Below are 17,508 nucleotides of genomic sequence, written 5' to 3'. Positions count from 1 at the left end.
ACCATACCCAGCACAAGTTCTCATCCAACTGAAGAGTTCAAGTTTATCTAGAGGTGAATTGGGACACCAACTAGTATTTAATAAGTGCATAGTATGTGGCAGGCTCAGTTCTAAGCATCTTTATCTACCCCGGTGATAACTGGGTAGACACCAGTATTATCCCCATTTTCCACAAAAGGACATGAGGCACAGCGATGAACTCACCCCCAAAGCCTACAGCTCCCGGACAACGGGCAGAAATTCGCAGCCCACGTGCTGCCAGAGCCGGTCTCCTCCCTGGCACACACCCCCTCCTCCAGGTGACCAGCGCTTCTTCCTTGTGGGCCTCATCCCTACACCCCCTTCTCATTAGCCTTCCTAGGGGGGCCCTATCCTGGCATGCCCTCTCCTTGCCATCTCATGGTGCTGTGCCCGCTCGGATGTCCCCACTGGGATCTTCTCAATGTCCTCCCTCCATTAGCTCTATCCCTTCACCTTCTAAAATGAAAGATTTCCCTTATTTAAAAATTACAAAAACCACACAGCCCCATCTGTTCTCATCTGCTCTCTTCTTCCTGTCAAGATCTGGCTGCTTGCTGAAACCGACAGCAAAAGCCTCCTTTCTCCCGAGACCCGGCCACCTCTGGGTGGCTCTCATCCCCTCAGCCGCGCCAGCAACAGACACACCTGGGCCAGCGTCACATGGCTGTAAGAGATGCACTTTTTCTTTTAACTTCATATTGCATTTATTCCAGCCTTGGCTAGGTAGCCTGTCCCCCTCGTACAGTGAGGAAGAGCAGGCTGAACACCAGACACACGGTGCCCAGCGCTGACCTCCCCATGAAGGCTGGCCAAGGGCTGTAGGCTGGAGTGAAACCCCTGTCCTGCTCACACCTCATTCCTACACCCTAGCCAAGTACCTGGCATACAATAGGTACTTGATAATTACACAGACTGAACACCAGGGGTGCCACCAAAGAATCTTTCCAAAACTGTCCCTGGTGCCATGCAGTCAGCCTGTAACTGCTGATTAAAAGCCTCCTCATGAAAACCCTTCAAACACAAGCAAAGCTCAACTTATCGATAAGAACAAAGTGAGGGCAACATTTCAACACTAGACGGATGGCTGAGAGAGCGGCTGTGACTCCGCCCAGCACACGTCATCCTTCTGTGCAGCCTGCAGCTATGACCATTACTGTTCTATGCAGAAACACCGTCTGTGAGTTTAAAATCCCTACCAGATACCCCTAAAACACTAGGACCCCTGAGAATCACAACCAAAGTTCCTCACCATCTATTAGACTGACAAAGAATGACAGCCCCTCCTGAGACCCCATCTTCAGCAAACTTCCAGAGCTGCTCTTCTTCCAGTTAAACATGTCCAGGGCTTTCTCATCACCGCTCACAGCTGCCTTTGCCAACTGAACCAGGTCCCTGAAAGCAAACATGACACGAAGTCAAGATTCTTCCGCCTCTCCTACAGCGACTCAGGGCTGGGGTCCCTCCTGGGTCAGGAGCAGCCCGCTTCCCGCTTCCCCCTGATGTAAACACACGCACGGGTCATGGTGCAAGCCCCACACTTACTCGCCAGGAGGGGGGAGCCGGAAGATGCAGTGCGTGAGGGGTTTCCCATACTCATGTTTCAGCAGGGGCGTCCCTTGCACTCGGCCCCTTTGGTCCAACCTCCACAAGAGCAAGACACCAAGCTGGAAAGACCCAACACCACGTGGTAGGACAGGTGTCCTGACAGAATGACTGGTGGGAGGCAAATGTTAAACTGTGCAACAGGATGCATATTTCTTTTTAAAAAAATTACAAAACTACTGTGTATATACCATAAAAATTTCAAACTATTCAAGTCTTTAAACAAAGAACTGGAAACTCCTATAGAATATCTACACATCTTCATGCCTAGAGATAGCAACTGCTATATATTCAAGTTTTTAAAATAAACTTTTTTTTTTTTTGAGACTGAGTCTCACTTTGTCACCCAGGCTAGAGTGCAGTGGTGCAGTCTTAGCTCATTGCAACCTCCGCCTCCTGGGTTCAAGCAATTCTCCTGCCTCAGCCTCCTGAGTAGCTGGGACTAAAGGTGCCCACCACCACACCTGGCTAATTTTTGTATTTTTTTGTAGAGACAGGGTATCACCATGTTGGCCAGGCTGGGATACCATGTGACATCTGGCCGCCGTGTCTCCTCGGGCTCCTCTGGGCTATGACAGCGTCTCAGGCTCTTTATCTTAAGGCACTGGACAGTTTGAGACCTGCTGGCCTGGTATATCATGGGATGCCCCTCCACTGGGATTGTTGACAGTTTTCCTCATAGTTGACTGGGGTGGAGGGCTTGGGGAGGAGGAACACAAAGCTGAGGCGCCTTCTCTGCATGCTGCATCCCCATGACTTGTCACTGCCGGCATTGACCTTGACCACCTGGTGGAGGTTGTACTTGTGGGGTCTCTCAACTGTGAAGCAGCTCTTCCCTGGCTCCCCCTCCATCCTGTACTGTTCAGAAAGAAGTCACTCTCTGCAACGCACACTTGAGGGCTGGGAGTCACACTCCACCCTTGGGGTGTAGCATCCATGTAAACCACCTGGGCTTCTTCAGCACGAGAGATTTGCCTCTTCACCACCATTAACTCATTCATTCAATCCTGTGTTGCATCAGGGTGGACACATGGGTATTTACTTTCCACGCTGGGTTACCATCCAAGGCTGCCTCGTATATTCTGCTGCTCACAACGTGCCAGCTTTAAGCTCTCTAGTTGGCCTCTGTGTCACTTTGATGTGCCCCCATCACGTGGGTTTGGTGAGCACTTCCTTTCTGGTGCCCTAAGATTACCTAGGCTCATTTTTCAATTTTTTTTTTCTTTTTTGAGACAGGGTCTCACTCTGTCACCCTGGCTGAAATGGAGTGGTGCAATCACTCCATCCTGAAGCCCTCCGCCTTCCAGGGCTCCAGTGAGCGCCTCCCACCTCAGCCTCCCAAGTAGCTGGGAATAGAGATGCTCACCACCACAGCCAGCTAATTTTTGTATTTTCTAAACAGATGGGGTCTCACTATGTTGCCCAGGCTGGTACCAAACTCCAGGGCTCAAGCAATTTTCCCACCTCTGCCTTCCAAAGTGCTAGGATTACAGGTGTGAGCCACAGCACCTGGCCTAGGCTCATTTTTCTGTTCCAGCCCTGGAATCAGCCATTTCTCCAAGGAGCCGCGGTTGTTTACTGGAGAATGTGGTCAGAAGCGAAGTCCTCGTGCCGTGTACACTGCACACTCAATTTAAAATCATCACAGTCGCAAATGCGCGGCACAGACAAGTGCGAGTGAAGATCCGGGAAGGGGAAGATGGCTCCATGGGGACAGCTGGCGGGGCCTCCCAGGACTGGGGGATGCAGTTAGGTGGTGCCCAAGGGCAGCATCTCAATCTGAGTCCATGTGCATGGCTCTTCTGCTCTGATGCCAACGACTCCCCAGGGGACGCTTCCTGGCCCAAAACTGGGGGACACTTTAGCCCACAATATGCTCTTCTTCCCACCACCCTTTCAGGCAGCACTGACTCCAATCTCCCCAAATGCTGGATAACATGGTTTTTATTGTACACAGGAAGAGGATTTTCACATAATGTCAGATTTAAAGGAAACTTACAGACTGGGCTCGGTGGCTCACGCCTGTCATCCCAATACTTTGGGAGGCCAAGGCCAGCAGATCATGAGGTCAGGATTTCAAGACCAGCCTGGCCAGCATGGTGAAACCTCATCCCTACTAAAAACACAAAATTAGCCGGGCATGTTGGTGCGTGCCTGTAGTCCCAGCTACTCGGGAGGCTGAGGCAGGAGAATCACTTGAACCCGGGAGGAGGAGGTTGCAGTGAGCTGATATTGCACCAATGCACTCCAGCCTGGGCGACAGAGTGAGACTCCGTCTCAGGAAAAAAAAAAGGAAACCTACACAAGAAACCTCTAAGAAAGGTTTTGCAAGATCTAAAATAGCATATGGCATATAAGTACACGTCATAGAAACAGTGTATATTATATGATTCTTGACTAACAGCTTGATGAAGACAAGAATAAAAACACAATTGGTAGGCCAGACACAATGGCTCATGCCTGTAATCCCAGAACTTTGGGACACCGAGGCGAGCAGATCACTTGAGGTCAGGAGTCTGAGGCCAGCCTGGCCAACATGGCGAAATCCTGTCACTACTAAAAATTCAAATATTAGCTGGGCGTGATGGCACACGCCTGTAATCCCAGCTACTTGGGAGGCTGAGGCACAAGAATCGCTTGAACCCAAGAGGCAGAGTTTGCAGTGAGCTGAGATCCCACCATTGCACTCCAGCCTGGGTGACAGTGCTTAAAAAAACAAACAAAAAACCCACTATTGGTGTTTTTGTGTTTAGTAAATTTTTAAAAAATATTTTAAAAATAATGCTTGCATATTGAGAAAAAGCCCCACCTAACGATAGAAATGAAAATGAATGATCCCCCATCCCCCTCCCAGCCTCCTCCCTGGAGCTGAGGACTGCAGTGGCTCCCGTGTCTGCAAAGCATTTTATGTATACCACATCTTCAGGGGCATTCATTCCTGTGCCCTTCACGTGTCATCTGCTAGTTTTTTGTTTTGTTTTTTTTGCACAAGTGACTTTAGAGATCTTTATCAGCACACACAAGCTTCTAGCTGACCACTTAACCAGCATTCTGAACCTCATCAGACAGGCTGATGTCCATGTTTCTAGGCTGCCACCTGGAATGTCCAAGTTTCTAGGCTGCTGCTCTGGGGGAAGAGGTTGTTGGACGCAAATGTTTAGAGCACCTGCACCCAAAAGCAGAGATCTTTGCTCAGGTTGATGAAAGTAAACCCTCCGTCTGAGAGAGGGACGGGTGTCTACTATCAAGAGCTCAACTTCCACCAACTCAGGGGAAGGGAAGTCACAGGACACAATGAATCAAATATTCCTGATCCTTAGGTTTCTGCCCAACGATCCTGGAATATGAGCATGAAGTACAAGATGTAGAACTGAGCCTGAGGCACCTCCACCTCCTCGGCTGCACCCTCTGCTCCTCACCCCTGACTCTAGCATTGAGCTGCCCCGGAGTCCAGCCTTGGGTCTTCTCCGCCTTCACTTTTTGTACCTCTCACCACTCTTGAGGGGCGTCTCTCCACCATCTGTGAATTCTACATTATTTCACACAGTATAATTTTATACAGTCAGACCCTAAAGAAAAGCTACCCCAAAGGTGAGAAACCAGCTTCTCCTTGTGAAGAGCCAGAGTTAAGTAGACTAAGGGACTAATGGGAAAGTGATGTGCGTGGATGAGCGTCTTGGGGGCGCATCATGGTATCAAAGCATGAGTTAAAGTGCTGGTTCTCCAGCGGCACGTCACTGGGAAGAAGCTTTGCTAAAGGCTGGCTGGCCCCACATCAGGGTGTGAATCAGGTGAGGGTTTACCTGACCCTCAGACTTGGCTTCGCAGGAGCTCCCGAGAAAGCATGAGTGGCCTGGCCCCTTTAACATGCTCTCCTCTTCTCTACTGATGGGACTTCTGAGGACGCTCAGGGGGATATCCCTTTCTAGGGATCGCCTGCCTCCCTGGTTACTGCTGATTGGTGCACTGTGGGCACTTGGCCCGAGCTGGACTTTGGGGCCCCTCCCTGAGTCTGGACTTGGGACAGGGAGCAGGAGCAGGCCGTCCTAACCTGGCCGTGTTCTCCTGGGAGACTGTGGGATACCCCAGTGGCCTCACGTTAAGTGCACTTCTAACTTCAGCTGGTCTGGGCTGATTCCACTGGTAACCACAACAGGGTTTCTGGTGGAAGAGCGAAGGGGAAGCCCCTTGTATCAAGTCTGGGGAAGAGATGTCTCTGCGGTGTGGAGTTCCGAGTGTTGTTCCCTCGTTATTACTTCTCTTCCTGCTTGAACTCATTATTAAATTAATTCCAGCACAATCTTAGATTTTCTTAGAAGGATTAGGCATTTCTGCTCTTAAATATTCTGACTCACAAGACTTGATCAACTGATACCTGGGTTTCATTTTATGCCTGGATGATCTATTTTGCTAGCTGTTTCTATCTCTCTTTTTTTTTTTTTTTACAAGAGATGGGGACTTGCTATGTTGCTCAGGCTAGACTCAAACTCCTGGGCTCAAGTGATCCTCTTGGCTTGGCCTCCCAGGTAGCTGGGACTACAGGTGCATATTACCATGCCTGGCTTAGTTGTTTAATACAGTCAAGCTGAGAATTACAAAAGTCAATGATCCTGAGTTATTTTATACTAATGTGGGATTGGCAGACGATTCCACTGCAGGAAGTAGGAAAGATCACCAAGGAAGTAGAAATCTGGGGACAGGCCAATGTCATTAGGTGGGAATTGAACAGAAAAATGGAAGAGTCATCCAGAAAAAGGGAACAACCTGATAGAAAAATCGGCTAATATGGCCGGGCGCGGTGGCTCAAGCCTGTAATCCCAGCACTTTGGGAGGCCGAGACAGGCGGATCACGAGGTCAGGAGACAGAGACCATCCTGGCTAACACAGTGAAACCCTGTCTCTACTAAAAATACAAAAAACTAGCCAGGTGTGGTGGCGGGCACCTGTAGTCCCAGCTACTCAGGAGGCTGAGGCAGGAGAATGGCGTAAACTCGGGAGGCGGAGCTTGCAGTGAGCTGAGATCTGGCTACTGCATTCCAGCTCTGGGCGACAGAGCGAGACTCCATCTCAAAAAAAAAAAAAATCGGCAAATAATATGACCAGAAATAGAAACACAAATGGCTCCTATAAATGATATTCATCCTTGATAGCAAGAGAAACATAAATGAGAATTCTAAGAAACACTTAGACCCACCAGGGAACTGTTCTGGATGAAAACACTCCGAGATACTACTTTTCTAAGCAGTTCTGCTACTCAGACGCAACTCTCTAGGGAGAGGCTGGTGTGCACTATGAGCTGGTCCAGGCCCCGAGGACAGTGGTTTGGGCATCTGCTAAGCCACAGGGCATGCCCTGGACCCATCTGCACCCCCTTCTCAGTGCTTTTCTAAATGTACACGTGTGCGAAATGGCAAAAGCACCAGGTTACTCACTGCTCCACTGTCTAATTAGCAAAGATTGAAAACCACCGAAATGTTAGTCAATAGGGGCTGGTTCAATAAATTATAACATTCATCTAATGAAGAACCGGCTTAAAGAAAACAAGGAAGTTCACTATTTACCCATATGGAAGAATCACCAGGATACGCCGTAAAATGAAAAAAGCAAGAAACATGACAGTGTGCACAGGACGCCACCACTTATGTGAAAAAGAATGAGGAAATCAGAAGACAATGTCCTCTATGCGATATTTCTGCCAAAAATGTTTGAAACGAAAGTATTATGAGGAGACAAACACAGCCAACTTGAGTGACAGTCTATAAAACAACCAGTCTACATCCTCAAAATGTCAATTTCACTAAAGACCAAAAAAAGAAAATAAAAAAAAGAAAGGGAGGAAAAAAGGAAGGAATGCAGGCAGACTAACCAATCGACTGCCCAGGGAATTGTTCTTGATTTAAAAAAACTAGCCAGATGTTGTAGCTCACGCCTGTAATCCCAGCACTTTGGGAGGCCGAGGCAGGCAGATCTCTTGACGTCAGGAGCTTGAGACCAGCCTGACCCACATGGTGAAACCCCATCTCTACTAAACATACCAAAAATTAGCTGGGTGTGGTGGTGCACGCCTGTAATCCTAGCTACTGAGAAGGCTGAGGCAGGATAATTGCTTGAACCCAGGAGGTAGAAGTTGCAGTGAGCTGAGAATGTGCCACTGCATTCTAGCCTGGGCGACACGGCAAGACTCCGTCACAAAAAAAAAAAAAAAAAAAAAGAGACTAGAGAGAAATAACAGTGAAATACAATGTATGAGCCTTTACTGGATCCTGCTCTAAAGGACATTCCTTGGACAGCTGGAGAAATGTGAATATAAACTGCATCTTGGATGTGAGCACTGTCACTGTTTCATTTCCTGGAGTGTGAGAACTCTACTGTGGCTGTGTAGGGAATGCCCTAGGCCTTAGGAGAGTGATGTCTAAATATGCAGGGCTGAAGCATCATATCTGTGATAAACTCACAAATACTCAGGAAAAATACCCGTGTAGCAAGAGGGAAAGCAGACCTGGCAGTGGGAATGGCTGGCGAATAGACACAGAGGGTGGATGCGTGTCCTTGCACTGTTCTTTCAATTCCTCCCATAATGTAGAAACTCCAAAATCTCAAGTGAGAGAAAGAATGCATTTGTGTGTGCCTGAAGAAGCAGGAGAGGTGGTAAGAAGCCGTGTGTGCTGGAAGGCAGCAGCCAGGGGACTGAGGAGACAGGACATGGCTCAGTCTTCACTCTGGATGCCTGTTACCCTTTTTGAATCTTGGAACATGTGAATGTGTTACCTGTGGTTAATTAAGTAAACACATTATAACATTTCTGCCATACATTTGTGATTCAGTGGCTCTGCACTGTGTCACTCTGCTGTGGGTCTGTCCTGCACGCTGTGCGATGGTGGGCAGCGTCCACCACCCACTGGGGTCCAGCAGAATTCTCCCCCCAAATTGTGACAACAGAAAATGTGACTGGACACTGCCCCATGTCCCCTGGGGGACAGAATCAACCCTGGTTAAGAAGCCCTGGGCTAGACAAACAGGCTTTGGGAAAAGTGACAGAATCTGGGTGCTTATCTCATCTTTACGAATGTATTTCCTAGCAAAGTTCACTTACAAAGGTGCAGACACACCTTTGCCACAGAGCGGCAAATTTTCAAGCCTTGCTTCCAATATAAAACAAAATCTACAATCGCATCTGACAAGATCAACTGAATTTGGCAACAACACGTTTCACGTATTTTTATCTTTCATACTCTTGAGCATGGTCAGAAAAGGCCAAGATCTGAAAACAGCGTCTCACGTGCATTGACTCACCCTGTCCCCAGACAGCAGGCAGTTTCCACTGGGGCTCCAGCTGAGCACGGTGATGTTGGCTGTGTGTGTCGGGGGCATCGTGTGCTGCTCCTTGTCCTGCTTGTTAAACACTGTCACTTCTCCAGTCTCCCAGCCCATAGCCAGCACCAGCCGCGTCGGGTGCCAGCACAGGGAAGCAACTCGGAATGGCCTCTCGACATGTGTATCTGGCACACACTCCCCCTGCATTGGACAAGAGGCAAAATCCCACAGTTCAGAAAGCGACAGCTACTTTTAAGAACTTCTGTCTAGGCTGGGCATGGCGGCTCACTCCTGTAATTACAGCACTTTGGGAGGCTGAGGCGAGTAGATCACAAAGTCAGGAGTTCGAGACCAGCCGGGCCAATTCGGTGAAACTCTGTCTCCACTAAAAAGACAAAAATTAGCCAGGCATGGTGGCTACTTTTTGTATATTTAGCAGACACAGGGTTTCCTCATATTGGCCAGGCTGGTCTCAAACTCCTGACCTCGTGATCTGCCCACCTTGGCCCCCCAAAGTGCTGGGATTACAGGCGTGAGCCACCGGGCCCGGCCATGTGCTGTTTTCTAAAATTTTCTAAAGCAGCAGCTTTGGGGAAGATATGCGTGTTTTCAGAGATTAACTTGGTTTGCCCCCAGTTGTTCCACTGGGCTTAGGAGCCATCTTCTGTGATCTCATCATTGTCCGATAGATCGTTATTTTGAAATCCTGAAGTTTTCCTTGTGCCAACTGGAAGCACAGAAATATGCTGCTAACTAGTTTTACAATAGTATGCTTCAGATCTTCTAAATTAAACAATTTTATCTAAAATTGCTATAACTTTGGAATTTAATAATATTTTAAAAAAGAATCCCATTTACAATACATGTTATAGGCTCCTGCAAGGGAGAATCTACCCAAAAACATGGGCAAAACTGGGGTTGGTGCTGGGGCTGGACTAAGCCCTAAAGGTGCCACAGCCTTCCCATAGCTGCCAGTGTACGGAGGAGCCTGCTAGCAACAAGGAAGCTGCAGACCAGCGCTGCACCGGGCCACAAGGGCATGTGCGTGTGGGGGGCAGTTCCTGAGGAAGAGGCCGCTTAGCCACTTTCACCTGAAGGATTAATGCATTAATTACGCAAATGGACGAAGGAGCGCCTTCTATGCAGGGGGCACAGCACATGCAGGGCTGGAAGGCCGAGGAAGGCTGTGGAAGGCTGTGTTGGCATCAAAGAAGGTGAGCCTGATGTGACAGATGGCAGAGTGCTGAGGGCCACATCAGGGACTCCATGTTCACCCAAAGAGCAGCGCGGGGCAGGTGAGGCGGAAGCAGGGAGTGATTCCATCTGTGATGCCAGGACAGGCCAGGCCTGGCTGCCGTGTGGAGTACAGTAGAGGAGGCCTGTGAGGGCACAGCTGCAGCAGTAGGAAGTTGTACTGGTGTCCAGGAGAGGGGGATGGGAGCCTGGAGGAGGGAAGGGTGATTGGGAGGGCAAGAAGCGGCAGACTCGCTAGAGGTTCCGGGGGAGAAACTGGGAGGATCTAGTGACGGGTTACAAGGTAGGGGAATGGGAGATGTCAACAGTCACACCCAGGTCCCTGTTCTAGAAACCAGGATAAAGGAGGTACCTTTCATTGAGATAGGAGGTACCCATTTCAGTAAGCAAGAGATATGAGGCAGGGGAGGGGTGGGGGACAATTTCAGTTCAGTCTTGTGTAGTCTGAGATCTCCTTGAAACATCCTAGAGATGTCAGGAAGGCAGCTGGGTCTCTAAGCTTACTGCTCAGAGGGAACGCCGAGGCAGGAGATGTGTGTCTGCAAGCCACTGAGGATGCTCAGACCACAGGAGGAAGAAACAGAGAGAAGCCTTGACCAACAGAGAGGAAGGCCATGGTGTTCACAGGCTGGAAATGGAGGAAGAGCTGGCAAAGCCATGGAGGTCGGGCAGGGAACACCCCACCCCTGTGCTCTCAGGCATGTTTCCTAGAGGACTTCACGGGAATGTGGTACAGACAAGGACCCTGAAACACTCAGGCGGTGACACCGAGAAGCAACTGATGACTGTCATTGCTTGGGTGGAGTTGTGGTGGCAACAGGGAGCCTGCAGAAGAGTGAGTGGAGGAGGAAACCTCATTTTCTTTTTTTTTTTTTTTTTTGAGACGGAGTCTGGCTCTGTAGCCCAGGCTAGAGTGCAGTGGCCGGATCTCAGCTCACTGCAAGCTCCGCCTCCCGGGTTCACGCCATTCTCCGGCCTCAGCCTCCCGAGTAGCTGGGGCTACAGGCGCCCGCCACCTCGCCCGGCTAGTTTTTTGTATTTCTTAGTAGAGACGGGGTTTGCACCGTGTTAGCCAGGATGGTCTCGATCTCCTGACCTCGTGATCCACCCGTCTCGGCCTCCCAAAGTGCTGGGATTACAGGCTTGAGCCACCGCGCCCGGCCTCATTTTCTTTTTTTGAGACGGAGTCTCGCTGTCTCCCAGGCTGGAGTGCAGTGGCTCGACCTCAGCTCACTGCAAGCTCCGCCTCCCGGGTTCACGCCATTCTCCTGCCTCAGCGTCCTGAGTCGTTGGGACTACAGGTGCCCACCACCATGCCCGGCTAATTCTTTGTATTTTCAGTAGAGCCGGGGTTTCACCGTGTTAGCCAGGATGGTCTCGATCTCCTGACCGTGTGATCCGCCCACCTCAGCCTCCCAAAGTGCTGGGATTACAGGCGTGAGCCACCGCCCCCGGCACTTCATTTTCTTTGTGGAGTAGGAAGTGCAATGGGCACTGAGAGGGTGGTTATGGAAGTCTGAGGAGTTTGGGGAAAGTTTCTGTTGGGGGTGAACTGTGTCCCCACAAAGATATGTGGAAGTCCTATTCCCTGGTCCTTGTGACGTGGCCTCCTTTGGAAACATGGTCTTTGCAGATGTGGGTAAGCTCAGGTGAGGTCATTAGAGCAGGCCCTAGTTACATATGCCGGGTGTCCTTTTAGGAAGAGGAGAAGAGATGCAGACACACAGAAGGGAAGGCCGGATGACACCAGAGGCAGGGCTGGAGCAGTGCATCTGCCTGCCAGGGAGCACTAGGCTTGCTGGGAACAGCAGGAGCAGGACAGCAGCTTAGGGCAGACTCTCCCCTCAGCCTTCAGAGCCAGCGGGCCCTGCTGACACCTGATTTTGGAGTTCTGGCCTCCAGAGCTGCCAGAGCACCTTTCTGTTGTTTAAAGCCACCCAGTTTGTGGAAATGATTGGAGTTCCAAATGGCCACTGTGGAGCATGAAGGAGGGTGCTGACAGAGGAGGATGCCTCAGCATCCACAAACAGCACTGTGGGGCCATTTCTGGTGGTGACCATGAACTGATAGTGGCTTAATGCTACTGAGCCTTAAGGATTCCTAAACACGTCCCCAGGCCACCAAAATAGCTAGGGTGAAAGAACTGCCCACGTACTAGGGCTTTCATAATACTGGGATTTGACATCTGTGAAAACTGATGATGGATGTTGTTTTCTTTTTCTTTCTTTTTTTTGGGGGGACAGAGTTTCGCTTTTGTTGCCCAGGCTGGAGTGCAACGGTGTGATCTCCGCTCACTGCAACCTCCGCCTCCTGGGTTCAAGCGATTCTCCTGCCTCAGCCTCCCGAGTAGCTGGGATTACAGGCACGCGCTACCACGCCCGGCTAATTTTGTATTTTTAGTAGAGATGGGGTTTCTCCACGTTGGTCAGGCTGGTCTCGAACTCCCAACCTCAAGTGATCCACCCACCTTGGTTTCACAAAGTGCTGGGATTACAGGCGTGAGCTACTGTGCCCAGCCTGATGGATGTTGTTTTCTTCATGAATAACCTAGAGTAGAGTTCGTTTGAACACACACACACAGGCACACATACACACGCATACACCCCCCGACATACACGCATACAGATGCACACACACACCCATATGCACACACCCACGTGTGCGCACACATACACAGATGCACACATAGATATGCACATACACACACCAACACACATACACGCACATAGGGATGCACGCATATACACACACACGCACACACATACCCATATGCACACACATGTGTGCACACACTCACAGATGCACATACACGAGAACAACAGCAACACAAACAACGTGGGCCCGAAGCTACCACAGTCAGGCTCCTTGCTTCTGAGCACTCACTTGCTCCAGGTAAATATCCACGCTGCCTGTTGAGGTTGTGCTGATGTAAGCAACTGCCAGGAATGGATGGACAGGGTGCCAGCTGATGTGTGAGGGTGACCCCGCTGCATCTGGGGCTTCTATCTGGTGGTCAAAATAGAGGGCCATGACAGAACTCAGGCCTGCTCAGCGCTGAAACCTGCAGGGAAAAAAATGACCAAGTCCAATCAGTTTTAAATAAAACAAACAAAATGACTATACATGGAATGACAAAAGGGAAGCATCCCAAAGCTACCATTGGAAGACCATCGGCAACTTGAAAATGCCTTGTGGACTGAGCAGACAACCTGATGCGAGGAGATCTCCAACAGGGAGAAATGCAGACGAGAAGTAGTTAGACTCGGAATCACCCAGGCTGTGTGACAGAGACGAATACAACTCATGGCCATCAAAGAAGGAAAGAAAGAAAAGCCCTGCAGCCTAGACTACACATGCAATCCTCAGTAACTTTCATTCCAGTCACAATAAGGACAAGTTCTATTTCTGTAGTTGCCTTTTTTTTCCTTTTAGACCAAGTCTCGCTCTGTTACCCAGGCTGGAGTGCAGTGGTGTGATCACGGCTCACTGCAGCCTCAAACTCCTGGGCTCAAGTGATCCTCCCACCTCAGTCTCTCAAGTAGCTGGGACTACAGACATGCACTACCATGGCCAGCTAATTTTTAAATAATTTGTGTAGACACAGAGTTTTACTATGTTGCCCAGGTTGGTCTTGAACTCCTGAGCTCAGGTAATCCTCCTGCCTTGGCCTCCTAAAGTGCTGGGATTATAGCTGTGAGTCACCGCTGCCTTTTAAACAACATTTTCAAACAAGATAAAAGCAAACTGCTCCAGAAGAGAGTACTGGTACAGAAAAAAACCAGTACTTAATTTCCAGTAAAGCATAAAATCAGACTGTCCGCTACCTCTGACTCACAGGTGGTAGAAGACAGAAGGCTTCCTCCATTAGAGAGTCAGGAATACACAGCTGCAGCAGCTGTGAGAAGTTGAGCTTGATCAGTTAAGTGAACTTAATCGCTCTCATTCTTCCTCTCAGATCTGGAAAAGATATACATATTGTCCCTTTTCAGGAAGGTTAGGGTGATACATGAAGTGACAGTCTGGTTACTCTCACTTTTTTACACCTCAGTCAATTTGGAGAAGTTAACTGGCAGAGAAGAGCATATTTGTAGAAATGTTTGCCACCATTTAAAATTATTCAGGATGGGTGCGGCGGCTCATGCCTGTAATCCTAGCAATTTGGGAGGCCGAGGTGGGCAGATTGTGTGAGCTCAGGAGTTCAAGACCAGCCTGAGCAAAATGGAGAACGTGCACCGCCGCCCCCGCCGCCGTCTACTAAAAATACAAAAAATTAGCCAGTTGTGGTGGTGCACGCCTGTAATCCCAGCTACTCTGGAGTCTGAGACAGAAGAATCGCTTGAACCTGGGAGGCAGAGATTGCAGTGAGCTGAGATCACCCCACTGCACTCCAGCCTGGCAACAGAACAAGACTCTGTCTCAAAAAATAAATTAAAAAAAAAAAGAAACCCAAACAACAAACAAACACACATTCTAGATCAAAACCTGGGCAATTTAAAACAGCAAAAGAAACCTTTAAATTAAAAAATATGTATTTTGTTTAGAGACAGGGCTCCCAGGCTGGAGAGCAGTGGTGTGATCATGGCTCACTGTAGCCTTGAACTCCTGGGCTCAAGTGATCCTCCTGCCTCAGTCTCCCAAGTAGCTGGAATTGCCTCTTAAAATGAGTTTTGGCCGGGCGCCGTGACTCACACCTGTAATGCCAGCACTTTGGGAGGCTGAGGTGGGTGGATCACGAGGTCAGAAGATTGAGACCATCCTGGACAACATGGTGAAACCTCGTCTCTACTAAAAAATACAAAAATTAGCTGAGTGTGGTGGTGCCTGCCTATAATCCCACCTACTCAGGAGGCTGAGGCACAAGAATCGCTTGAATCCAGGAGGCAGAGGTTGCAGTGAGCCAAGATCTTACCACTGCACTCCAGCCTGGGCAACAGAGCGAAACTCGGTTTTGGAAAAAAAAAAAAAAAAAGAGTTTTAACATGTTGCAGCCAGCCAAGGTTACAAATCCTGGGGTATGGGAAATTAGTATCTAACAAGTTTACTCGGTGAAAATATTTCTCTGAAAAATGAGTGATACGTTAGTACAACACTCTGTACTAACTATGAAGGCAAATGGTCCTAATTACTTGCTTTCCCGCTTGGGGTTTTTCAAGGTTCCCGCCCGGCTTTGGGTAAGGGAGTTCTCAGGGCTTGATGGCTTTGCCTTTGTCCTGTGCTTCTTGCCCAGTGTCCCCACACAACGCTGGGCTTCTCCGTGGCTGCACTTAGACTTTACTGTAAATGTGAGTTTCGCTGCTCACACACTGCCCCCCATATTATCTTTCCCAGAGAGCCGGAGGCACCCAGTATTCCCAGCTTCTCAGAACAGTGCCTTGCACAGAACAGGCCCTGCGCGGATGAAGCTGCGTATTAGCAAGGAGAGAGATTCTTCCTGTTGTGATATTAATATAAGAAACGGGTTGCAGGCCTGACTGAATGAGTTCCATTTTTACACAATGCATTAATATAATTCTTCATAGTTCCTTTCACCTGCATTTTAACAAGTTCCCAAAATGAGTATTATCAGTATAATTTATAAAAGTTGACACGAGGAGGAGAGATGGCTACCAATAAAATAGTTACGTACTTGATGACAATCTGCAATAGCGTTAGTTCAGAAACAAGTACCCTTCCTTTCCTTGAAACAAAGTCCCAGTCTCCGGAACATACAACTGGGAGATGTATCAACTTTGGGGAACCAGAGAAAAACTGTATTTATTCTAACTGATGTACTCCTCTCACTTTTAGGCGTCCAGCGTCTCCAGAGCCTCTACAAGTGCCTCCATTAAACCAGCTTTTGGAAATAATCTGTTAAGCCCATTCAGCTAAGCGGCACGGGGTCACAGGGCCACAGGGCTTTGAGTAGCCTTCCTCCTCTGTGACGCCGAGTAGGGAACCCCTGGACGGGGCTCCACGGTGGACTCTCAGGGGCAGGCACCCGGGACCACCCTACAAAGCCTCGCTCTCCGGGCCACAATCCAGAGCCTCCGGTCTGCGCAGGGTCCTCGTTGCATCCAGCGGACGGTATCGAGAAGCCATGCGCTGGCGGTTTGATGCAACGCGACCCTCAGAGCCGACCCAGCGTGTGACCAAGCATAGAATGTTTTTTTTTTTGCTCCTCTCGTTAGTCCCGCTTCATCTGGGGTATGTGATGGCGCCGCCCACCTCCCCACCCCGCCCATTCCAAAGGGACTCTCCCAGCGACCGGAATCAGCCGCGATTCGAGGCCGTGCGGGGGCGACCTGGACCCCGCGCCAAGCCCGCCCCAGCCTCGATGGGACCCTCGATGGCACCCGCGAGGGGCCGCGGGGACTCGGCGGCGACGGGATCGTGGGAGGAGACAGGAGGGTCCCGACGCCCGCCACCGGTCAGATCCTCGGCCCCAAACCCCCGCCTGGCTCCTAAGGACCTGGGTCGGCCGCCCTAGCCCTTGAGGCCACTCACCTCTGCCAGGCCGCTGAGCCGCCGCGCGTTGCCGGGACAACGGCGCGCCAGGAACGCGGAAATAGCCGAAGGTGAGCGAGGCGGCCCCGAGGACGCCCGAAGCGCCCCGAGCGGCCGGAAAGAGCCGAAGGCGATCGGGCACGCACGTGCGGCTCCGAGGTCTGAGCGCCGGGGGCCGGGTTATTCCGTTCTGCAAGAGAGAAGCCGGACGAGCTTTTTTTAGGAGAGACGGCGGCGCAGGGCCGGCGTCCGGGTCCCCTTCGTATTGAGGGCGCGCTGTCACAGCCCCAATCGACCGCGGCATCCTCCCCTCCTGGGCGTGTTCCCCTCCCGTGCATCCCGAGGCGGGCCCTTTCCAGCGCCGGGCGGTCTCAGCCCAGGCCTTCGCTGCGCTCCGCTTTTCTAGTCTGGGAGTGGAGGGCGTGGGTCAGGCGTTTCTGGGAAAGTCGATGCGCTCGGCAGTGTCCTGAGCTGTTGGGTGACTGAGCGCCTGTGTCCATTGCCGGGCCCCGGACTCCACAGAACGGAGCAAGGCAGGGAGCGCCCCCCAGAAAGCAGCTGGCGGCCGGGCGCGGGGCTCGCGCCTGGGCTTCCAGCGCTTGGGAGGCCGGGGCGGGCGGATCGTTGGAGCCCAGGAGTTCGAGACCAGCCTGGGCAACATGGCGAGATTCTGTCTCTAAAAAATTACAAAAATTAGCCTGGTGCGGTGGCGCCTGTAGTCTCAGCTACAGGAGGCTGAGGGAGAAGGATCGCCTGAGCCCCGGGAGGCGGAGCTTGCAGTGAGCCGAGATCGCGCCACTGCACTCCAGCCTGGGCGACAGAGCGAGACTCCGT

At 50.6% G+C, this 17,508-nt stretch overlaps 1 protein-coding gene across 4 annotated transcripts in view; it reads right to left on the bottom strand.

Annotated features, from left to right (window-relative positions):
- Positions 1-17,508, bottom strand: part of IFT140 (intraflagellar transport 140) — a 103,107-nt gene that overhangs the window by 85,346 nt on the left and 253 nt on the right. For 2 of the 4 annotated variants that reach the window (XM_021931630.2, XM_021931633.2), the window contains exons 2-6: positions 16,675-16,864; positions 13,075-13,252; positions 8,917-9,138; positions 1,564-1,685; positions 1,271-1,413 (exon numbers count right to left, since the gene is read on the bottom strand). In XM_021931630.2, the coding sequence (XP_021787322.2) occupies positions 1,271-1,413; positions 1,564-1,685; positions 8,917-9,138; positions 13,075-13,221 (634 nt within the window). In that variant the 5' untranslated portion in view covers positions 13,222-13,252; positions 16,675-16,864. Of the gene's footprint in view, positions 1-1,270; positions 1,414-1,563; positions 1,686-8,916; positions 9,139-13,074; positions 13,253-14,015; positions 14,149-16,674; positions 17,314-17,508 lie in introns of those variants that run through there. The other 2 variants (XM_021931632.2, XM_021931631.2) reach the window with 2 other exon arrangements.

This window comes from Papio anubis, chromosome 18, assembly GCF_008728515.1.
Source record: "Papio anubis isolate 15944 chromosome 18, Panubis1.0, whole genome shotgun sequence".
NCBI lineage: Eukaryota > Metazoa > Chordata > Mammalia > Primates > Cercopithecidae > Papio > Papio anubis.
This window is presented reverse-complemented; position numbering and strand designations above follow the sequence as displayed.